The 25851-nt window shown below is 32.7% G+C and overlaps 1 protein-coding gene across 1 annotated transcript; it reads left to right on the top strand.

The window, feature by feature from the left end:
* The first annotated feature begins 246 nt into the window (after window positions 1–246).
* CHMP2B (charged multivesicular body protein 2B) lies at window positions 247–24407 on the top strand. Its single transcript, XM_016145824.2, has 6 exons — window positions 247–518; window positions 13678–13769; window positions 17947–18141; window positions 21178–21280; window positions 23002–23108; window positions 23309–24407. Exons 1-6 carry the CDS (start codon window positions 485–487, stop codon window positions 23417–23419), a joined length of 642 nt encoding a protein of 213 aa, XP_016001310.1. The 5' UTR covers window positions 247–484; the 3' UTR covers window positions 23420–24407.
* The last annotated feature ends 1444 nt before the right edge of the window (window positions 24408–25851 follow it).

Here is a 25851-nt window from a genome sequence, read left to right as displayed (position 1 = left end):
CTTCCTACAGGGCAAAAAAGAACGGGCTAATCGAGGATCATCTCTGTCAGCACTTAGCATGGACCCGCATACAGAAGGCCCCCAACACCACCCGAAGTCTCCCACGACAGGCTGTGAGCTCAAGCCCCGTGGCATAGCCGCGCTCTGACAACGCAAAGACAAGGCAGCAGCCGAGGTGAGGGCAACGGCGGCGGCTTCAGGCACCGCAGTGCGCAGGCGCGTGCTCACAACGCGCAGGCGCCACCCAGAAGTGACTTCTCCAAAAAGTGCCTTAGTTCGCAGTCACCTGAGCTCCAGGAGACTCGGCTGCGGTAGGCTTCGCAGATACCGCCCTCTGCGGGTCTTGCGTGGAGACCCCGCCCTCTTCTCTTGCCCATAGGCTTCGCCACTCCGAACTCTCTAAGGGCCTGCCTTTCCGTCCTGTTCTTTCCGAGTCGCCGGCCGGACCGGGCCGAGCCGGGCCGCGCGGGCGTGGTCCCTGACCATGGCGTCCCTCTTCAAGAAGAAAACCGTGGACGGTGAGTTCCAGGTCGGGCCGAAGGGGCCCAGCCCTATGTATCCATGGCATGTTTTGGGGGCTTCCGGCCGCGATTCTTGCTCTTGTCCCTAGGGCGGGGCTGGATCAACTGGCCCCACAGGTGACCGCCCTCATGCGTCACTTGCTTCCCTTCTCTTCTGAATGGCTCAACTCAACCTCACCTGGACAGTCTGGCTGCTTCTCTCTGATAACACACCACCAACTACTCCACACCCCCGCCCGCTTTTTTTTTTTTTTCTTTTTTCTTTTTTCTTTAGGGAGATCCTGAGTATTTCGAGGAGGCGCAGGATGCTGCTGGCCCTTGAGTGTCATTAGCTTTAGTAGTTTAATGAATTTCTTGTTAGTTTCATCTGCTTGGTTCGTTGCTTCTTCCGTTTGGATCTGTACTACTTCTAGGCATGCAAACCAGAAACCTGTGCCTGCAGAGGTTGGGGCGGGGAAGGTAACAGAATCCAGTTATCAAAATGAACTTCAGTCTGGGTCGCTCTTGTTCCTAAGACACCCCATCAGTAGAGGTGTGAAACAATTCTTGACTGATTCCAGTATCAAAATAAAAGAAACCCAATGGAAGTGCCTGGATTTAGTTTCATAATGAATTTTTTCTCTCCTGTGATTATCTTTTGCTATCTAAAGTAAAAGATGTGGTATTTATCTGCATAGGAGTTTACATTTTAAGGTATTTGCATTGGTTCCAGACATTTAGCTCAATGTCATCTAAAGAGAAAAAGTGAATGTGCACAAATTGATGTTTATAAGCAATGCCTATAATATATGTTTGCATAACACTGATTAATCTTGATAGTCTTGATGTTTACATTGACTGCTACCAGGAATCAAATTCATTCAAGTTATTTAAAAATAGTGTTTCCCATTACATGCTGAATCTAGGTTGCTGCTGGTTTAACCAAAGAATCGCTTCTTTTTAAGGGTCTAATTCTGCCACAGAAGGACCAGTGGTAGCTAGACAGTGATTGGTACAAACAGAATGCTCAATCTAGACCTGGGATAACTCCTTTATTCCTTTGTATTGACTATTTCAATGCCAGCAAAATTATTTTGGGGAGGATAACAAAGACATCATTTTTACTCTGCCACTCTACCCTTTAACACATAGTCATTTTACTCCAATAATACATTTTTCTTGACTTTAATGATTGAAAATGTTTTTTAAATTTGTTTACTTTTTATTAATTGAGACTTCTTAACCATTTGTAATATCAGAATAACTACCAAGGTGCTATAGGATGTAATACAATTATGTGAAATGAGTCTTTATGTGTTTTATTCCTGAGAAGGCTGTTTAATATTTAATGTGGAACTTTTATTTTTTCAGTGTCCCAGTACCAATATTGATTTTCAGTTATTGTATAGTACTTGGGGGGGGAGCATTTCTTTTTTAGGTTTTATATAGTTAGATTTTACTAAACAGAGGGAAAGGGTTGCATCTTTCTTACTGTGATATTACAAATTATATTGAATTTTTAAACATTAAACGCCAGAGAGCCTTGCTTAATATCTGTCAAATATTTTTAAAGACATAAATAATTGTTCTATATTCTCATTGTTATGCTTCTTGGTGCTTTTGGTAATTTAGTGACTGTTGTGCTTGAAGTATAGAACTGAATTAAAAAAAACAATGAGGATGTGCAGTGAGGGTGTTTAATGGTATATTCATTTGGAATTGGGTTAATTCATCCAAGAAATAATGTTTTTGCTAAATAGACTTATTTGTGGAAAAAAAGGTCTTAAAGACTGTTGATAGTTCCTATGCTATTGATTTAAAGATCTGTATTGAAATTTCTGAATCTAAATTTGGCAACCATGTACATTTATTATAACTACCAAACTGTTTATTTGATGTTTTCTTAAATTATCATGTCAATTCAAATCACTTAATGACATCTTAATTCTATTACTATATTTTTATTATTTTGATATAGAGCTTTACTGATGTTTTTACTCCTTGTTCTATTAAAAAGATCTTTTGCTTGTGTAAAAGATGACAGCATTCTTCTTAACAGTAATGAGGCTATATATTATGAAACTTAATGTATTTCTATGTAGTTCTGCCATATCTTTGGACTCAGTGATTATTGATCATAAGATTTTTTACAGTATGTATCTTTTTATCTGTTTCAACAGTAATGAAATTCTGATATATAAGGGAAGCATATAACTTTATAGATCTGCAGAATAATTGAATCTTTTTGTCTCTTTGGATTGGCTGGAAGAGTTGCGCACTATATCATTAAAGGCTGCACATGCAAATTAAAAAGGGAGACAACATTACAGCACTTATTACTATTCAGAGTTATGTTTAATTCATTTTTGACACAAAGATGAACAAGTCTCTGCACTGTATACTTTGTTACAGAAATTAATTAGTATTATACCTCAATGCCATAGAAGAGAAAGATTCTTTTGAATTTGAAATTACAATTGAATCCTTGGTTTTCCTTCTACTGATTTTTAACATGTGTGTATACACACACACTTATATGTGTGTGTGTATATATTTATATATGTGTGTGTGTGTGTGTGTGTATATATATGTATATGTTAGGGTATTTAAAGTGTTTTTTTCCTAAGTGGACGAATGGTGACCTGTTATTAGAGCTCTGAACCTGTAAATCAGGATGCCATGAGGACTTGTCATAAGTGCACAACTAATTATGCCTCTTAAAACATGAAGTTCTTTATGCACTATATAGTTTTTGTTTGTTACCCTAAATAAAGACAGATTTGAGGTCCTTCTTTAAGCCAGCACTGAGTTAGCATTTTGTAGGCAGTATCTTATTAGAATTCTCACAAAACCTATAGGTACTGTTATTATCTCCTTTATAGATGAGGAAATTGAGAGTCTAAGGACTAAGTTACTGGCCCAGGATCACACAAGTACTAAATGGCAGAGCCAGGACCTCATCCCTTTTGACTATTACCGTTATTTTTTTTCTTAGTAAATATCCTATGGCTCAGTAAATTTTGCTGTTCTTGCTAAGTATTTGGAATTCTATACTTTTGGTAGGTATGTAATGTACCTAGCTCTCAACTTCAATCTAGTTACCTATTGTCTGTGAACTGGACTCTTCTTTCAGAATTAGTGGTAGCTCTTTAATATCTAATGATGGTAGAATTAGAAACAACCCTTTTTTTCCTGACTCTTCCTTGACCAGCATTTCTTAAGAAGTATTGTCCGGTCTCTTGCTCTTTATTTAAACCTTATGCAATAGTGATGTCTCCTATCTCTACCTCTTTATTTCTCAGATGCCTCCCATTCTACACCAGTTTGCTTTACATCTCATGTAATGAGATTTTGCTAAGAATATCAATGACTTCAAGATTGCCAAATCCAATGGCCATTTTTTGGTGATCATCTTTTGAGCTTGTGTTTTACATTTGATCTCAATAATACTTTCTTCCTTAAAATTCTCTTGGCTTCCATGACATTAACACTCTCTTAATTTTCTTCATCTTCCTTTGACCACTCTTTATCTGTCTCCTTTCAGGTTTTTTTTTTCTTTTTTTCTTATTTCCTTTCTTCCTTTTTTGCTTCCTTTCTTCTTTTTTGTCTTCCTTCTTTCCTTTCTTCCTCCCTCCTATCTTCCTTACTTTTATTTTTAACCTACACCTTAAATATTAGTGTTCTTGGTTCCAGCATGGGCTACGACTTTGCTAACTATACATTCTCTATCTGCATGACCTTATCCAAACTCTTATTATTTTAATTATAACCTGAATGTTGATGGATTCCAGGTTTGTATCTCTAGATATATTTTTCATAGTTCTAGAACAGTCCATCCAGTAGTTTGCCGACCATCTCTACCTAGATGCTCCAAAGCACATTAAAGAGATCCCAAACAGAAGTCATCACTATCTCGTTTAAGTCAGTTCCTTTACTGGGTCTCATCCTCTAGCATTTGGGAGTTCTTGATTTTGCTCTCCCCCTTCAAGTAATTACCAAGTCCTGTGCCTTTTGCATCTTAAATATTTGAACATATGATCTTCCTCTATGCCTTCAAATTCTTGTTCTAATTCAGATCTTATTTGTCCTGTACTTTACTACATCACTTTTCTGCTTCTTTTTGCTATAGCTTCTTAGCCCTCAAATCATTCATCTACAGAGTTGCTTGTGTGATTGATATAACTGAAACCCAAATCTTTCTAATTCTCAGTGAAAAATCCTTTACTGAATTGCAACAGGATCAAGTGGGTGCTCTTTAATAAGGCATATATGGCTCTCCTTGGTCTGGTCCTTGTCTTTCTTTTTGGCCATGTCTCTGGATATTTCACTATGCAACAACTGTTCTCATGTTCATCTATGTGTACCATACTTTTTCTCATTCTGACATATTTTTGCTTACGATGCCCTTACGCCAAAAAAAAAAAAAAAAAGAAAAAAAGAAAATCTCTTTTTCTCTTCCTCTAGCTAACCTGAACTATCTGAGGTTGTTTCTCTAGGAATTCTTCTCTGATCCACCTTAAATTATGTTAAATCCCTCACTCTTTGTGGGTTTTTGTTTTGTTTTGTTTTTAAGCATCTTCTTCCTGCCTTGCATTCAGCAGAACCAAGGTAGATCCTTGTGTTCTTCCAAAGTTGAATAATGCTTATTCTGAGAGTTTCTTGCATTCCATATTTGCAAGAGTCTTCAGCATAAATGAAAATATCCCTGGAGCCGTTTACAATTTAGATACTAAATTCCAAAACAATGGTATTTACTAACCCAAAGTAGTGTTTCCAGTATCCAGATCTTAATACAATCAACATCCATATAATCACTACCGACCTTGAACTTTAGTGCAAATTTAGAGATAATTTCAGGAACACTGCTGAGAAACAGGAACAGAACTTATTGTTTTTTGTCTCATTGGGGTGGTGTCCATGTATGTAAGTTGTCCAGAGTTCAGAACCTGTGGAGTTTTGACCAAGTTGGGATAGATCTCTGGTCAAGAGGTCAGTTGTGATGTGACATTTTCATTAGCTCAAAAGGGAATAAAATCTACCATGTAGATAAACTGAATTCCCTCCAGAAATATTTCTGCATTCTTCCAAATAAAATATAACATTCTTATGGTGCTACCTACAGTACTCAGATTTTTCTTAGGATGTTGTGTGTTCCCTTAGCACTTACTATTCATAATATTTAAAGACTCTAACTTTACTTTCTTTTTAGACCCAACCTTCTTGGCACACCAAAATAACAACAACAACAATGTGTGGGATTCAGGAACTCAGTATTCTCTTTTTAGAGACTTTCTAAGCAAAATTCTCCATACTTTTAGAATGAATATTTCTGTAGGAAAATGTCTTCCTTCTGTATTTCTCCATCCCTATCATAACATCAAGGACTGGTATTTTTTTTCATGCTACCATTGCTTATCTTCAAGTCCAGATGTTTGTGAGACTTTTTTTTCAGAGGAGCCGTTATTGACGATAGTGCCAAAGCCTGTGTTTTTTGAGAACCAAATGCAACCCAAAGATCTACTGACAGGTGGCCCATCTCAATACCTTCCTTCAGCTCTTGAAAAAAATGATATTTTAATAATAATAAACTCATTTCAGTGAATTCCTCAGGTCTTGAGTAATTTTTGAGACTTTACTAATAGAAAAAAAAATTATGCTATGTAAGGCTAGACTCTCCTGTTTTCTCTTTATTATTCTGCCTGTTTCTTCCAAGCAGGTCCTGCTGAGTTTTTCAATTTCAGCCTAGTTCTCAAGTGGGTCCTTGCCTCCGTGATGTCAATGACATGACCCTCTACTGTTCTTTCTGTTTCCTATAGATTTTTTTTTAATTTTTAATTTTTAATTTTTTTCTTAACCATGTATCAAAACTGGCTATTAAGCTGATACCATTCCTCCCTGGTTTCTGATACACTGTTTCCAAAATCTGAGAAAGGAATTTGCTTTGCACATCAAATTCTGATTCCTTCTCACCCTTTTCTCATTGTCATTTTCCTCCTACCTTTGAGTAAATTTGGTTCCTAGAGCCAGCATTTTCTAGATACTGACCTTTGATGTTTCTTTTTTACCCCTAACCTTTGAGCTTGTAGCATTTTTGCAGTTTTTTTCCCTCATCAATCCAAGAAGATGGTACATCACCACATAACCAGGACCACTTTCTGCTTTATTGTTCATTGGTGAGCTTCACTATGCCAGCTTTAGCTGAACGCACACTCCAGGCTTTTCTTTTCATACTCATGACCAGGGTTTATCAAATACCCATTATCCCACTATACCAGTGCCACAGTACCCACTATTTCCAGTGATACCAGTTGATGCAGAGCTTATAGATGAAATTTAAAGTGGGAACTCTGTCTCATCTTGGGATCTTAACTCCCAAAACTAGTTAATAGAAATGATAAAGCAGGATGTGAGAACATTTTGTGCTCCTATTTCAGTACATGGGATGATTAGATTCAAGATAATTGATAAACAATAATGTTGCATAGATGAAAATGATTTTTTTCCTAAATAAATACATTTAAAAGCAGAATGTGTGATACATTAGAATAAAAAGTCCATCATGACCTTATAATAAAGCACAAAACCCAGTCTATGGTAGAGGAATGCTGTCTAGTGGTACCCTGCTGAGTGGTACCATCTGCATGTTGTGCCTCAGCGTTCCTGGGTCAGTAATCCTGAACTGCCCCGAGAGCTTGAGACAGGCCTCCTCCCATCTCTCAAAAGGCAGGCACTTAAAACAATACTCACAGATTAATGAATGCCCATATTTACAGTTAATTATTCTTGCCTTACCCCTCAAATGTGTAAATTGTATATAAATGAGCAGGGTCTGGAAGGACAACCATAATACATGTCAGGGCTTGGCCTTAAACCCCACTGGAGAATTCTAGTGAGGTAGGCTGGTTCACATTGAAGGCTCTTTCAGATCTGTTTTTATTTTTTGGCTTTTTTTTTTTTAACTGTAAATAGACAGACTTTTTTGACTTAGAACCAAAGAAGGCAGGATGACCTTTTCTGTCTATATCTTCTTAAGTTCAAAATTTAACTCTGTGATCTATGACTAGTGTAAGCAGTGTGTTATCTTATTCAGTGCTAAAAGTCTAAAAGCCTTGAGGCCAGCTTGTAATGCCAAGAAGGTAGCTGGCCTGGGTGGCTTTAGTGTTATACTGGGTATGGGAAGGGAAAGGGCGGTGGCAGCCTCCAGACCCTTTTTACATCACCGAATGGCAAAAGAGCATACCATAGGTACATCCATGTACTTTTACTATTTTCACAGTTTGAAAGTTTTCTGTTAACACCTATTGTGAAGTGCTTCACATCTAACACCACAAAGTAGATGAAATGCTATAGTATAAGAATTCAGGGCATGCTTTTTCTGCCTGGAGAAAGAAGCAGAGGATGGACAAGGAAGCAGAGGGTGGATGAGAGCCACACATTCCATCTTTCGTAGATATCAGCAATACCCTGTACATGTTTGAGTCAGTGTCTGGACTCATAACAAAAAGAGAGGAAAGAAGAAAATTATAAGGGAAGTATCTGATTATTTCAGTGCTCAATTTTTCCATTGAAGAAGGATATCTATCATGATTCAGATTTTACTAGTGTTAAATTTTTGAAAACTGATAGATTTTATTATATTTTTAAGGGAATATATTTAATATGCTTATAAGGCAAATTATTTCACATTTTAGGATATAGGTTTATACTCCCTTCGATCACTATTTACTAATATATTGCGATAGTTGGCATAAAGGTGAGAATAGAAATAGATTAAAACAATAAAATACATGCATTTCTTATTCAAAGAGCTTGTGACTTGGGGAAGAAATCAGGCCTATGAAGAAATAATTGTAATGGGAAATTAACTTTGCTTCAAAGCATTAAAAGTGTTTCACAACCTTTCTCATGTTATTCCTTCTGAATTATCTAGAAGACCAAATCATTAAATGTGGGTTTAGTTAGAGATTTTTTTTTCTCTAATGTATTATGTTGAAACATAGTAGTTGTTTCCTGTTTAGTTAGGGATTTAAAAAATGAAAGAGTAATTAGTTTTATAGGATATACATATCATTTCATATGAAAAAAATATTTTACTCCTTTTTTCCATGTACCACATAATATGTTTTAAAATATTATGACTGTGTTTTAGTATATAACATTAGATTCTCTCAGTTTATAGCTTGGAGCTGTTTAAATATTAATAGGCCTATTAACAATAGGCTGTGGAATTTCTAGTAGTTAATTTTCTTTATTTTTCCTTCTCTAATATACTCCGACAGTTATGGTACACATAATTACATAAAATCAAGAAAAGCAAAATCAAGCTGTTTGATTAAATTCTGTTTTGTTAACATTTTATGTCATAATACTTGTTTTCAGCAAGGATGGCTATATCTATTCTTTATTCTCTGATTCTTCAACACTAACTGAATGTTTCCAACAATTCAGTTAAATTCTGACACTATCTGGAGTTAGCACAGACCCCACAGGTTAAGGCCTTAGTCCCCTAAGACTCTCCTCACTTAAGATGCCAGTCACAAGTCCCAGGTTGCCACAGTTACTTCTGACCAACCAGCTATAAATTCAGGTGTCACCACAACTCCCTCCTCAGATTTGATAATTCACTAGAACAACTCTCAGAACTCATGGAAGTGTTTTACTTACTGTTACTGGTTATTATAAGGACAAAACTCAGGAACAGCTAAATGGAAACATGGTATTGGGGGAGAAGGGTAGTGGCACAGAGCTTCCATGCCCTCTCTAGGTATGCCACCTTCCCAGTATGTCATATGTTCACCATCCCAGAAGCTCTACCAATCTCTTTGTTCAAGAGTTTTTCTAAACCAGTCTCCAGCCCTACTGCCCTCCTATGAGGAACGGCCCTGAAAGTACCCACCCTTTAATCAAGTATTTGGTCTTCCTGGTAATGAGCCCTATCCTGAAGCTATCTAAGGGTTCCCCTTCCTGAGTCAAAAGACATTACTGTCACTTAGGAAATTCCAAGGGTTTTAGAAGCTCTGGGCCAGGAACTCAGGACAAAGACCAAATATCTGTCTTTCATTATACCATCCTAGTAATGAGAAAGTATCTTAATAGAACTCTAGATCTTAGCAATCAAGGTTTTCAGCAGTTGCTTTGCACCCGTGTCAGTTATCTGGCCACAGTTTAACTTATCAATATGGTGACTTCTTTTTTAGTTTATTACTCTTTTAACTTTAGAAGACCATCATTACTATCTCAATACTTCATCTTATACTAGTTGAGTTTATGGAGATTTTAGTATACAAAGTGGTAATATACAGAAGTTCATTTGTAATTTCACAGTTTTAAATTTAGAGCATATTTTCCATTGAAACAGTAGGGTAAGTGGTGAATGTTTTCATATCAAGAAGAAAATTGGCAGTGTTTGAGTATTGAAGATGAAAAGGCTGATGATTTCTTTGAAAAACAAGGAAATGAGAGCTTTCATTACTGTTTTGTTTAGTGTCAGTCTGTGAATGTCAGAGGAAAGATATCATGTGTTATGGACTGAACAGTGTTCCTCCATAATAAGTATATTGAAGCCCTAACCTCTTTGTGACTGTATTTGGAGATAGAGTCTTTAAAGAGGTAATTGAGGTTAAATGAAATCATGAGGTGGAGCTCTAATCCAATAGAGCTGGTATCCTTCCTTATAAAAAGAAGAGGAGACATCATCAGAGATTGTCACACACAGAGAAAAGGCCATGTGAGGACAGAGCAAGAAGGCGGTCATTCCCAAACCAGAGATAGGCCTCAAGAAAAATCAGACCTGCCAACACCTTGATCTTGGTCTTTTAGCCTGCTGAACTGTGAGAAAATAAATTTCTGTTGTTTAAACCACCCAGTCTGAAGTGTTTGTAATTGCAGCACTAGCAAACTAATAAATCATCTTATTTTAGAATAAGATTTCAACAAATACTTCATGAAACATTAGTATCTGGGAATTGTTAATATAGATTTCTTAAAAGGGATCCTTGGCTTAATAAATTTGGGAAATAATCTATAATATATTCTCCCCTTAAGGATTGACGGTGCACATTCATATGTTAAACATTCTTAGAAACCTTGAAACAAAAAAATGTTTAATTTTTTTTTCAACTTCAGCATTTCTCAAACATATTTGTCTACAGAACATGTCCTTCTTCTTTTTAAATGAATTGTGCATTTCTTATCCAGAAGAAAGTAGGTGGAGGGAGAGACATGTGCCTCTTCATCTCCTTCTCTCTTCATATACCCCAAAGGTATGGCATAGTTTTATATTTCTATATATAAGGAGCACATAGAATGTGTTCTTAATAAATCCTGAGCATGAGATGTTCACCAGTATAACTTAGTTGAAAAACAAAGTAAGCAAAGAAGGGGAAATGGATGTCTTATATGTAGGGTAGAGGAGATCTGACATCTTATTTTAACTTTTATTTAGAAAACCATTTTAGTTGATTGGTTATATTTTATATAATGACTTGAAATGTTTTTCATTCAGTTTGAAATACTGTATGTTTTTATTGATATGGATCTACGTTTATAAGGATTATGTCTGTGATATCTTTATTTCTTCTTTGCCTGAAAAGCTTCACAGCAAGATATAGTAACTAAAATCAGAGCCCTTGGAATCAGACCACCTGTATTAGAATCTTAGCACTTTTTCTCTTTTGGGCAGATAACCTCGCCAAATATTAATTTCCTCTTTTGAAATAAGCGAGGTAATAGTACCTACCTTTTGGGGTTGTTGTGAAGCACTTAATAATATAGTGCCCCATTACTCAGTATAATTAGTTATTTTTATTCTGAAAAAAGTTACACTATACATATAGAAAGGTATAGAACATAAGTTCAGATTATCATAAAAAGGATAATGGTTGCTGGCTTTGTTATTTTAATTGAGGTGAAATTCACATAACATTAATCATTTTAAAAAGAACAGGTCAGTGGAACTGAATACATTCACAGTGGTGTGTAACCACCACCACCTGTATGTAGTTCGAAAACATTTTCATCACCTCAGACTAAAACTCTGTACCCATTAAGCAGTGATTCACCATTTCCCCCCCTCTCTTCAACCCCCGGTAACTAATCTTTTTTCTCTCTTTATGGATTAACCTATTCTGGATGTTTCATGTAAGTGTAAGAATAAAATGTGGCCATTTGTGTCTTTTTTTTTCATTTAGCATAATATTTTTGAGGTTTACCATGTTGCAGTAGTATCAGTACTTCATTTATGTTTATAACTGAATAATATTTTAATATATAATTGTATATGTATGTATGTACATACATACATATACAATTATATATTAAATTAGTTGTTGCAGATAGTGCTGCTGTGAACATTTGTGTAGACGTATTTGTTTAGGTACCTGTTTCAGTTCTTTTGGGTAAATACCTAGGAGTGGAATTGTTGGGTCATATGGTAATTTTATGTTTAACTTTTTAGTATATATGTTGCTGAAGTGAGCACGATGTTTAACTTTTTGAGGAACCACCAAACTGTTATCCACAGTAGCTAAAATAATTTACATTCCTACCAGTAGTGTACAGAGGTACCAGTCTCTACATCCTCATCAATACTTGTTATTTCCTTTTTGGTTTTTGATGATAGCCTTCTGTTAGATTAATTTCCCTAATGACTAATATTGATCATCTTTTTCATGTGTTTATTGGCCATCTCTATATCTTCTTTAGAGAGATGTCTGTTCAAATCCACCCATTTTTTAATGGGGGTGTTTGTCTTTTGTTTTTGAGTTGTAAGAGTTCTTTATATATTCTGGATAATAGACTCTTACCATATAATATACATATTTTTCTCCCATTCTGTAGGTTGTCTTTTCAATTGATAATATCCTTTGATGTACAGGTTTTAATTTTCATAAAGTCCAATTTATATATTTTTTTTCTTGTGTTGTTCGTGCTTTTAGTGTCATATTTAAAAATCCAGTGTAAAATCCCAGCTCATGTATGTTTACTCCTGTGTATTCTTTTAAGAGTTTTATAATTTTATCTATAATATTTTGGTCATTAATCATTCAGGGGTTAAATTTTATATTTGCTGTGCAGCAAGGGTCCAGTTTTTCTTTTTCATGTGGATATTCAGTTCCCCCAGCATCATTTGATGATGAGACTGTTGTTTCTGTTGTTTTTTAAAATCTATCTCTTTACTAAGAAGGTACTTGTGAAGTGATTAATATCACTTATTCAGGAAACAGAATATTTAGATCCAAATTTGACATTAATGCTTACTGCCTTGTGATGTTGGGTAAGTTATTTAAACTTGCTAACACTTAATTTTCTTATTATAAAATAATGGAAAAATCAACCTCATTGCATTATTATGAACATTATATTGTATAATATGTATAAAGCACGTAAATGATTCCTTACAATGAGACAACAGTTTGTGTAAGAATTACCATCTATATATGTGATCCTTTGAAGAAATCACTATTTGGTAACAACTATCTAATTTATCACCCATCAGGCCTAGACTAGTATTTTAATTCTTTAGAAGGTAAGACTAATGGATCCAGATAACTTAAATAAATTAGAAATACATTGAGTAGCCCCTTACAGTACTGCAGGGCATTGTATATGTTATTTACTCCTTAACAATAATCTCTATTTTATAAGAAACCTGAGGTTTAGAGTGTTAACTAACTTTTCCAACATACCATGATCTGGTAGCAGACGGAATCATTGGAAGGTCTGCTGCTTCACACTGTTATGATGATTTAGTGTTAAAAAAAAAAAAAAGATTTAATGAACACATAACCTGTCTTTCTTTCTAGGATTTCACATAATACAGGAGTAAGGAAATATGAAAAGGGTGTGCGTGTGTGTATGTGACATATATATGTGCCATATAAAACATTGTATACTAATCAGTTCTCTAAGGGAATAGTTTATTGTGATTTATATGTCCTTTTGGCTAAACCTCAGATTATAGCATACTTGTACTCACTTTTGTAATTCTTTATATAATCATTATTTATAATTCATGTTTGAATATTTGACTTTTTTAATATATTGAATTGAAAGAAAAAATTATAACATCTAGTAAATCAAGGTTTATTTTTTATCAATGTCTGAATCCAGTATTTTAAATGGTATTGAAGAAAATTTTATAACCCATATATTTAGGTTTCTTTTGTGGTTCTCTCAGATGTAATAAAGGAGCAGAATCGAGAGTTACGATGTACACAGAGGGCTATAAGCAGAGATCGAGCAGCGTTAGAGAAACAAGAAAAACAGCTGGTAAGTTGAATATTAAATTTCAGTTTAACTTTTCAACAAATTTTGAAATTAGTGTTGGAATAATTAGCTAACTTAGGAAGGAGAGACATAGCAGGTGGTAAGTGATTTGCTTTACTAAGAAATGGCAATGCCTTTCTGCAATTTCTGCTTACCTTTGTTTATTGTGTCATTCTGCAGACTTTTATCAGAATTCTTCGCATTCTGCTGATTATAAACTCAAATTATTCTTTATTTTGTAAAAGTCATAAATGCCTAGGAAGAAATATTGCTCAAAACAGAGCCAACTTCTCAGTTAATAACAAAGATAAAATAGTCTTAGAAACGAGAGGTTTTCAAGAAAATAATTATGTTAACTTATAGGTCTCTTGACATTTCAACTTGATATTTTAACTATCGTTGTGTCTGTGATAATGCACTTTTTAAAATAGATTGGCTATCTTTAAATATGTTTATTATTTTTTAAAACGTTGCTTAAAACATTTTTAAAAACAGTATGATTGAGGTATAATTGACATGCCATAGACTGTACATATTTAAAACATACAATTTGATACATTTTGTCATATGTATCAACTGGTGAAACCATTATTGCAATCAAGGTAGTAAACATATATCCTTCATTCCCCAAAAGTTTCCTTATTCTCTTTGTCATCCCTCCTATTCCGTCCCTTCTTGTCGTCCTTCTCCCCAATTAGGCAAACACTAATGTCAGTATAAATTAATTTATATTTTTAGAATTTTATATAAATTGAATTATATAATATGAACTTTTTTTGCATTTGACTCTTTCACTCATAACTATTTTGAGATTAATTAATGTTGTTACATGCATCAGTATTAATTTTTTTTCTCTCTCTTTTTTTTTTTTTTTTTTTTGATGAATGTTATTCTGTTGTGTGGATGTTTCACAATTTGTTTATTAACCAGCCGGTAGACATTTAGGTTATATCTAGATTTTGGCTACTTTGAATAAAGTTACTTGAATAAAGTTACTTTAAACAGTCAGTTGAAGTCTTTGTGTGAGCATATATATATTTTCATTTCTCTTGGATGATGTATTCTTAGGAGTAGGATTGCTGGGTTAAATGTATATTTAATTGCATAAGAGCTAAAAAATTTTGCTAAGTAGCTATAATGTTTTCTGTTCCCACCAGCTATATATGCAAGTAAAGTTGTTCTAGATCCTGGCCATTCTAGTGGTGTGTAGTAGATTGTCATTTTAAATTACATTTTCCTTTCACTAATGATGTTCAGCATCTTTTTTGTATTTGCCATTTACATATCTTCTTTGACAAAGTGTCTGTTGAAATATTTTACTCATTTTTTTTCATCAAGTTGTTTTCTAATTATTTACTTCTAAGAGTTCTTAATGTATTCTGAATACATGTGCTTTATTAAATATATGTTTTGCAGATATTCTCCCCCGTTCTTGGCCTTATCTTTTATTTTCCTAATAATGTCTTTTGAGGAACAGAGATTTTTATTTTATTATTATTTTATTATTATTATTTTCTTCTATGATTAGTACTTTTAGTGTCTTATCTAAGAAATCTTTGCCTAACCCAAAGTCATTAATATTTTTCTTGGTTTTCTTCTGGAACTATTATAATTTTAGTTCTTACATTTAGAACTATGAAACATATTGAGTTAAATTTTACTGTGCTGTCAGGTGAGGGTAGAAGTTTACTTTTTGCATATGGAATTCAGTTGCATCAACATCCTTTGTTGCTGATATCTTTCCTTGTTCAAACGCCTTGTCATCTTTGTGGAAAATCGGTTGTCCAAATACGCATGAGACTCATTCTGGGTTCTATGCTATTCCATTGATCTATGTGACTATTCTTAAGCCGATACTGCATTTTTTAATTAATATAGCTTTATAGTAAGTCTAAAAGTTATATTACTGTTAATCCTTCAACTTTGTAATTTTTTCAAAATTTTTTTGGCTGTTTGAGGTTCTTTGCATTTCCATATGAACTGTAGAATAAAGTTATTAATTTCTAATAAAAAAGATCACATTTCGATTGGGATTACATTGGATATATAGACTAATTTGGGAACACTTGACATCTTAAAATATTGAGCCTTACAAGCCATGAATATTCTATATCTCTTTATTTAGATATTTAATATTTCTTAACAGTGTTTGTACTTGTAATTATACAGATCCTCTACTTCTTTTGTCAGACTTATCTATAACTATTTCATATATTTGATGCTAGATGATATTTTGAAAACAAATTCAATTTCTGATTTTCTAGTACTGGTATATAGAAATGCATTATTATCTTGTATATTAATCTGGAATCTTGTAATCTTCCTAAATTCCTTTATTCTAGTAGCCTTTTATAGATTCTATTAGATTTCTACATGGGCAATCATGTTATCTGTGAATAACTTAAACTCTTCATCTTCCTTTCCAATATTGATGCTTTCTCTTTTTATACCTTATTACATTAACTAGAGTTTCCAGTGTTAAATAGAAGTGGTGATAGCAAATATCTTCTTATTTTTTACTAAATGTAGGGAGGAACATTCAGTCTTTCACTATATTAAGTATGATATTAACTGTAGGATTATTGCAAGTGCCCGTTCTCAGGTTGAGGAAGTTCCTCTTTATCTAGTTTGCAGACTTCTCAGGAATGAATTTTGTGAAATTCTTTTTTCCATTTTTGCATCTCTTGAGATGATTATCATGTAGTTTTTCTCTAGTCTGTTAATATAGTGACTTACATTGTTTAATTTTGCAAAGTTGAATCAGGTTTTTTGCTCCTAGGATAAACTTCATTGGTAATAATGTGTTTGAAATATTTTTGTTACAGTATGCTGAAATTTTGCTTAAAATGCTTGCATCTATGTTCATAAAAGGTATTGATTTTTAGTTGTCTTTTTGTTTTGTGTCTTTTATTTGCTTTTGACATCAAAGAATGCTTACCTTAAAAGCATGTGTTGGAAAGTGTCATTCTTAACTTTACTCGAAGGGTTTGTATATTTCCACTTTAAACATTTGATAGGATTTAGTGAAGCCATCTGGAGTAAAGTTTTCTTTGTGGATAGGTTTTTAAACTACAAGTTTGTTTATTTATTTTTTTAAAGTAGATGTAGGTCAGGTTATCCATCTTTTTTGACTGAGCTGTGGTAGTTTGCATCTGTCAAGTAATTTGTTCATTTCTACTAAATTTTAAAATGCAATGACATATTGTTGTTTATGATATTTTCTTATCCTTTAACATCTTTAGGCTATGAGGTGATTCCCCCTGCCTTGCAATCCTGATATTTGCGACTTATGTGTTTTCTCTTTCTGATTCAGGTGTTTTTCTTCATCTGTCTGGCTAATGGTTTATCAATTTGATCAATCACTTGTTAAAAAAAAAAAATCACTTCGATTTCATTAATAGTCTATACTGGTTTTTTTTTTTTTTCTCTTCCAGTTTATAAATGTCTTAATTATATTATTTTCTTTTGTTTACTTCGTGTTTTATTTGCTTTTTTTTTCCTGCTTTTCTGTTTTGAAGCTTTTGAGATTTTTTTCTGAATATAAGCTTTAATGTGAGAAATATCCCTCTAAGAACTGTTGTAACTGCAGCACACACATTTTGATCTGCGGCATTTTTATTTTATTAAGTTCAAAATATCTCATTTCCCTTGTGATTTTTTCTTTCATTGTTAACCTATGACTTACTTAGAATCATACTGTTTAATTTCTGCTAATTTGTGATTTTCTTTCCATATCTTCCTTAATGATTTCTAGTTTAATTTGTTGTGGTTAGAGGAATTCTTTGTATCATTGTGGTCCTATTAAATTTATTGAACCTTCTTTTCCAATGCAGAATATGATATATTTTGATGATTTTCTTTTTAGCGTACACTTGTAAAAAAATAGTTTTATGCTGCTGTTGGTGGATTTTTTTTAATATTACTGTTAGTTAGGTTAAGTTGAACTTCTGGGCTCTATATGAGTACTCTTGTACTCTTTTAGATGAACTATGTATTTGTGGATGAAGATACCAGTTGACTCTCATGTAAACATGTGGAATAAATTGCGCTTTCAAATTACTCTTTTCTTGCTATGATTTTATGACAGCCTCTGCCTCACTTCATTAGACTTGTTCTGCTGAAATAAATCATTGAGGCCTACCCCTTAATGATTTTATTTCCCTCTTATTTCCTCTCCTAGGAATTAGAAATTAAGAAAATGGCCAAAATTGGTAATAAAGAAGCTTGCAGAGTTTTAGCCAAACAGCTTGTACATCTACGGAAACAGAAAACAAGAACTTTTGCTGTAAGTTCAAAAGTCACTTCTATGTCCACACAAACAAAAGTGATGAATTCCCAGATGAAGATGGCTGGAGCAATGTCTACTACAGCAAAAGTAAGTGTGAGCCTTTATGTCCATAGGCTGAGAGTTTAAGATATTTAAATATCAATATTCAAATCAAATTTAAAAGTACCTCCTGATATATATGTAGTAAAGAAACTATAATTCTTAGTAAAATGAATTAGAGTATTAGAAAATCTAGGTAACTACTTCTAGATAATTTATTCATTTGTTTTAATATAAAATGTCTTGTTTGAGGACATTTCCACTGTCCCAAGCTCACATGCGGCTTTTCAGTTTTTTAAATTGACTTAAAACAGTGTTTGCTTTTTTTTTAATTGTCAGAGATTTTTGAGGGTATTATTTCATTAAGCTGTAAGTTTTGATTACTTTAGAGTTATAATTTCTTCTTTATTCATTTTTATTTATGTGTCAGAAGGACAGGAATACTATCAGATGGATTTATTAGTTAATTTTAATAAGAGCTTATGTTTAACTTAGTCTTTATATAGAAAATGTTTCCACTATAGAATTTAAAGTGCTCTGAGCCTTTCGATTTTTTAATAAATAATGAGCTCCTCATTGCATATGAAGTACTGTGAGGAATAAGAAGTTTAAAGACAAAAACTCTGCTCTCAGGGATCTTATTGTTCACCTGAGGGTGGGTAGTTAAGATATGTCTGAAAAGACTGACATTATGTGTCATAATGTCAGTCTTTGCTAAACTTTAGTGAACTGCACAGATCTTTGGAGTGATTCGAAAGACTGTAGAAGACATAGGTCTTAACTTCACTAAGTGTTAAATATAGGCAAGAAGTATGAGTATGAAAAAGCAAAAGGAAAAAAAAGCCACAGAGGAAAGTATGAGGTTCACATTAGGAAGATGATATATACAGTTGATTCTTGTTATTTGTAGTATCTAATGTTCTATAAAGTTGGGAACACTGTCATTGATTCATGGTTAATGCACTATAACTCATGCCTGAACAAAGCTTATCTAACAAAGTATATTTTCTCATAAGCATATCACATCCTTTTTGCAGGTAGGAACACTAAGTAACACTTTAGTACTGTGCTTGGGGGCTATTTTAAAGAGCAAAGTCACCAACAAGGTACTCGAAGGTGGCAATAAATAAACGGCAAAAAGGATACTTGTTTACATTCTGAGAGCCGAAACAAGAAGGCAGCGTTGCCTTATTTGACCTCACCTGAAAAACGTGCTGTTGTGCAACTCAAATTTTTGTTGCTCTTGGCATGTCCACAAATGAGCACAAAAGCACTGTGAGATTGCTTTGAGGTTACAAATAAATTTTAGTGAGTAGGCAAATTCATAAATATGGAATCCAAAAATAGTGAGGATTGGCTCTAATTGTTTTTGCAATTTTCTGCAAGTGGTCGGCAAGGAAAAGATACCTACTGTGGTCCTGCCATATACAGATGTCTGGATTGGAATTTTTACTTAAATTTCTAAGAAATATGTTAATTCAGCAAATATTTGTTTAGATCCTAAAGGTAGAAACTATAACAAGTGATGAGGATTAAGTAGAAAGGAAAACCAAGGACTTAACCTGTAATAGATTGCAGTCTGTTTCAAAATCAGCCCATTCGAGAGGCAGTTTTGTGCTGTGATTAAAAACATAAATTCTAGAGCCAAATGACTTGTGTTCACATCTCACCTCCACTAAGTAGGTGTGTGACCAGGGCAAGTTATTTCACCTTTCTATGCCTTCACTTTTCATTAGTGATGCAGGGAAAATGGTAGTACTTAACATATAAAGATTTGTCAAGTATAAATGTCATTTAATTTTAAAATGATATATAAAGTGCTTAGAATTGTGTCTGACACACAGGCTATGTAGGCATTAAATGCTCTTTTATAATTATCATTATTATTGCCATTTAAAATAATTTATTTACAATAAGTAATTATGTTATTTATAATAGTATAAGTTGCAAGTAAAATATTATAATTTATGCCAATAAATAAAAAATTTCATCTATAGTGAGTAGGATTTAACAGGGGTACATATTCTAATCTGGGATATCAGGAGCTACTCCCTAAGAAGGTGGTATATAAACTGAAATCTGAAGTGTTGATTGTAAACGCAAATGTAGACGAGCAGTCCAAGTGAGTGGTCACGTCTCCAAAAATCCTTTAGTAGGAGAGAGCATGGCGTATTTAAAGAAATGAAAGATCAGTGTGATTAGAGGGCAGTGGTGCAAAATGAGACTGGTTTGTTAAGCAGAGTTTAATTGATGTTTGGTCTCACAGGCTTATGGAATTTAACTTTTAATACTAAGAGCAGTGGAAAGCCACTGAGGAGTTAGGTGTGTATGAGCCGAGGGGTATGTAGTGTCATAACTAAAGATTACTTTTGCTGCAGCATTGCCTACAGATTGTCTGAGAAAAGACTGTATGCTTTACATCTTTGAAACCAATGTTTTATATTGCATAGTGTCTTTTAATACTGATCTAACTCTATATAGCACATATATATATTATATATTTTATATGTATGTATTATGGCTATACTAAATAGCATTAACCTCTTAAGTAAGTTGTGAATTAAATGTAAGAGAATTCTTTGCACATACTTTTGCAAAACTCAGTGCTTTATATTTTTAAACCATGGTTTAAAATACATTAATGGATTTAAATACATATACTAATATATTATTTTTAATTTAGACACTAAATTAGTGAAAAATCTTGTAAAAATTAAATTAAAATTTGTTTTAAGATATTATAGAAATTCAAATATGTGGTAAGCATATCACATAATAAAAAAATATAGTTTTCCCATTTGAATAGCAATGGATTTTGTTGATAGTGTTTTTTATTACATGATTTGCTTACTGTTAAGATGAGTTGTTTTCTTTTATGCCAGTCTTTATTATATAGATGTTAAACAGATGGTTTACAAACCAGTATTTTACTTTTTTCAAGAATACATAACATTCTTATGTGTAGTTATGGCCGAATGTATTACTTTACAAAGCCCACCTCTCTTTGATGTACTCCCTTTGGACTTATTCACAGTAACATTTTCATAATTATGTAGCTAACATGAATGTTTTCATTTTTTAAAGACAATGCAGACAGTTAACAAGAAGATGGATCCACAAAAGACATTACAAACAATGCAGAATTTTCAGAAGGAAAACATGAAAATGGAAATGACTGAAGAAATGAGTAAGTTTAATAACTTGTAATGTACAGTTTTCTCACCTTTGAATTATCCAAGTTTATTTACAAGTTACTTCATATTCTCATCCATGAAAGCACAAATATTGAAAAATGATACAGGACCCCTCTAGATAGACATCTCTATTGTAATGCTAATGTTTTTTTAAATTGGCAATGTATAAGGCTCAAAATTTTATTAACCGAAGGATAAATATGAAATACCATATTTTTATGTCTTATTGGCCCTAGCAGTTTTACTTTATTGATTAGTGGACCAAAACCAACTTATGAATAAAATAACTCTTCCTGGTATAAGTCGGGTGGTTTCAGAGTTTTGTTGATTCTTTCATACTGTAGATCTTGGAGGTAGAGATAATGGAGCTCTTTCATTCTTTTTTTTTTTCCTCACCCAAAATTATTTAAAATTTAGTTTTCTTCTTTTTGAATATAAACTAATTGCATGATGTGGTGAAAATATGGAAATCAAAGGGAAAAAGTATATTATAAAAACATCTATCATCACACCAGTCAGGTACAGTTGATGTTGCATGTTTTTTTTTTAATTTTCCCATAACCTATAATAGATCATATTACATGTACAATTTTGAACCTTATCTTACTTTTAAAAAACAATAGTATTACATAAGCATGTACTGATGATCTTAAACCTTCTTGGGTCTTTTTTAAAAAAATGGTTTAATATTGCATAACATTAATATTAAATAACATCACCTCTAATTTATTGAAACATTCTTACATTGGTCAATAAGATTGTTTTAAAATTTTCAGTGTGTTTAATAATCCTTTGATAAATGTTTCTCTATTTTTGTCTAAATTTCTTAAATCTCCTTAGAGTATGAATTTTTATAAGGCTTTTGGTTCATACTACCAAATTCTTCTCAGAAAGACTATACCAGTTATTATTTTACCAGTAATGAATGAGTAACTCTTTTCAGCATCCTAGTCAATATTAAATTTTTACTTACGTGATGATCTTAAAACTAGCATCATTTTTGCAAAGATTTTTAAAAATTATTTCAATTATAGTTTATATGCAATATTAGTTTTAGGTGTACAGCATAATGATTAGGCGTTTATAAAACTTACAAAGTGATCACTGCAATAAGTCTAATACCTACCTGATACCATATTCATTACAATATTATTGACTATTTCCTATGCTTTGCAATATTAATATAATATTGAACCTTACACTTTGTTAGAATATTCTACCTATGTTTTGAATGTAAATTTAAGAAAGCTGAAATTATAATTATAAGCATAAAAAGAGGAAATTTTCTCCCAAATGTTTATAGGATATTTGTTTCTTACATTTTTTTTTTTCCCATGGTCAGGTTTAATAGCTACCAGCTCAGTGGATTCAATTTGTGGAATCATATTTTAAAAACTTTAATCCTACAGCTATGAATATCATATAGTTGTTTATTAAAGATTTTTAAAATAATTTTTAAAAATCTGCGTATATTTGTTTTATTATAGGATAATTTATGTTGAAATGAATGTTATTCCAGATTTATTGCCTCAAAAATGTATTTATCAGTGAACTTCATTGACATTTGAAAATGACTTTTGTAATTTGTTGGTTCACTTAAGTTTGCCCTTCTGTAATATACAAACTATAGTTGGGCCACCTTCTAAAAATGTAAGTCTAACTTGAAATCTGTTTGAGAGTAACTGCTTTGTTTCACCTCCCCCACCCCCACAAGTCAATGACACACTTGATGACATCTTTGATGGCTCTGACGATGAAGAAGAAAGCCAAGATATTGTGAATCAAGTTCTTGATGAAATTGGAATTGAAATCTCTGGAAAGGTAGGAGCGTCACCTATTCTCATCTGGAAATAGTTTCTACTGCTTTTGTCACTTAATTGTTTTAAGTTGTCCTGTACCATGAGGTTCATGATTTTATATTTGTTTGAAAAGTAAATTAAGCCTCTTTTAGCACATCTTTTATGTCCTATCCCAAATGTTTGATAATACACTTTGTTAAAATTTTTCTCTCTTTCATGTAGATGGCCAAAGCTCCATCAGCTGCCAGAAGTTTACCATCTGCCTCTACTTCAAAGGCTACAATCTCTGATGAAGAGATTGAACGACAACTCAAAGCTTTAGGAGTAGATTAACCCAAAAAGCCATAACATTTTGCTTATAATTATTTACTGAAAACCAGGTACATTGCAGATTCCTTTTACAAAACACATTGATTTTGCAAAAATGAAGACCATGAGTGAACATTATTTCCTAAACCCATAGCTATTTTGAATCTTTTGCCAAAGAATGACAGCGATAGAAAATGAGAACACTTTGGATTTTAATTAGAACTATTTAGGAGCATCGATGTGTAAAAAGTTGACTTCTTTTTGCATGGGATAGAGAAATCGTATTCATTACTTTGTGTAGTTTATGTTCTAAATCTTTTTACAATGAATACAAAAATCTTGTTAAATACTAGTAGGCACCAACTTAAAAGAGTCTTGTAAAAATATTAAAAGTATATCATTAATTCTGTATCTGTTACTTGCCCTTTGTAAGTGATATGTGTTATGAACATAGGCGATTAAGATGCCAAATTATTTTTAAACGATCTAAACGAAGAGTGCTGTTTAAACATCTGTCTTAAACAAAAACTGTCATGAATTTTTTTTTTTTCCTTTGCAAGACATTCTAGTTGGTAAGTTTATTACCTTTCGAAATGTGCTTGGCACTTGCCTTAAACAGCACAAACATATTGTGCACATCTTTAAATTATTTTAACTGACAAAAAAGAATTACATTTTCAGATAAAATTGAGACCTCTTACAAAAACTATCCAGGCTGTCTTTTGTAAAGCTTACGAAAGTGAATTGAATGTGTTAGCAAAAAAAGAAAGTAAATTAATAACATTTAATAGTAAAAAAACAATATACTTTGGTGTTCCAAGAATTGACATTTTCTCCATATGAATTAAAGTTTAATCTCTAATTTTGAACTGTATTAATATGCATATTGAATCCTCTTAATTGAAGCCGTCATTCTCAGTTAAGTAACACTACTATAACAATTCTTGACTTAAATTTTAAAATAAATATTAGCACTTTTTGCTTGGTGAATAAACTACAGCTTTGTCAAAAATTACTGCCTAAATGTGTATTAATGTCTTAGCAGTATTTTTTAAGGTAAAGTTCCTTTGGTATTTAATGTATGTATAGAAAGTGAGAAGAAATCAATAAATGGTAGATTAGTTAGAGGTAGAATTTAGGATTAGGTTCGTTTTGAAAAATGATGTTGTAATATGTAGGTTCTATCACATCCCACCATAAAACTCCTGTAGGAGATCAGATTGGTGTAACTTGGTTAATTTGGAATGATGGATATTTTAGACTAACATTGACAATATAGTACATTTTAGAACTAGTATATGGATTGGTGGGAAAATGAAAAGCTAAACGACATAGTTTATAATCTGTAAACCTTTTTATAATGTTCAAAGGTATGATTCCATTATAGTAATATTAAATACTGTTACCCAGAACATTTATGAATCAAGATTTTACTGGATTATGGAATGTTAACTGAGAACTTGTTTTGATTTTTGGATGTACATAGTAATGCCAACTAACTTAATTTACTTTCTTGTTTACACATGGGGACTTTTGTTTTTAAAAATTATTTTGTTAAAAAATCCCAATAAAGATTTATTGCTATTTTTCTTTTTTAAAATCTCTTGCTCTATTTTTGGCTTCTGCCAAAGTTAAAATTTTTATGCATATCTGGTGATTTTTCAAAAGAATGATTTTTATTTTTCTTAAAAGAAAATTAGATAACTATGCTACTTACATTTTAACAAAAGTTATATTTTTAAGAATTAGTAGTTGGAACAATGAAATTTCAGAAACAGCAATGAAAAAATTTTTTTGCGATTTCAACAACAAAAAAAATGAAGTATCTAACAATAAACAAAGGATGTGAAGGACCTATACATTGAAAACTACAGACATTATTAAAAGAAATTGAAGAAGACACAAAGAAATGTAAAGATATCTCAGTGTTCATAGATAGAAAAAAATCAACATAGCCAAAATGGTCATAGTCTCCAAAGCAATATATAGGCTTAATGTAATCCTCATCAAAACCCCAGTGGCATTTTTAAAAGAATAGGACAAAAATCTATCAGATTTCTATGGAATCACAAAGACCTCAAATAACCAAAGCAATCCTAGAAAAAAAGAACATGGCCAGAGGTATCACACTTCCTGATTTCGAAATATACTACAAAGCAACAATAATCAAAACATCATCATATTGTCAGGAAAATAGACACACAAACCAATAGAACAGAATTGAAAACCCAAAATAAACTCACACATATATGGGCAAATAATTTTCAACAAAGGAGCCAAAAACAAATAATGGTAAAAAAAAAAAGAAGAAGAAGCAGCCTCGGTAAATGGTGTTGGGAAAATTGGAGAGCCACATGTAAAAGAATGAAACTAGACTACTATCTGGCAACATATTACCAGAATTAACTCAAAATGAATCAAAGACCTAAATACAAGACCTGAAACAAATTACATAT

This window comes from Rousettus aegyptiacus, unplaced genomic scaffold (assembly GCF_014176215.1).
Source record: "Rousettus aegyptiacus isolate mRouAeg1 unplaced genomic scaffold, mRouAeg1.p scaffold_m13_p_4, whole genome shotgun sequence".
Taxonomy (NCBI): Eukaryota; Metazoa; Chordata; class Mammalia; order Chiroptera; family Pteropodidae; genus Rousettus; species Rousettus aegyptiacus.
The sequence above is the reverse complement of the archived record's forward strand: the minus strand, read 5'-3'. Positions and strand labels throughout refer to the sequence as shown.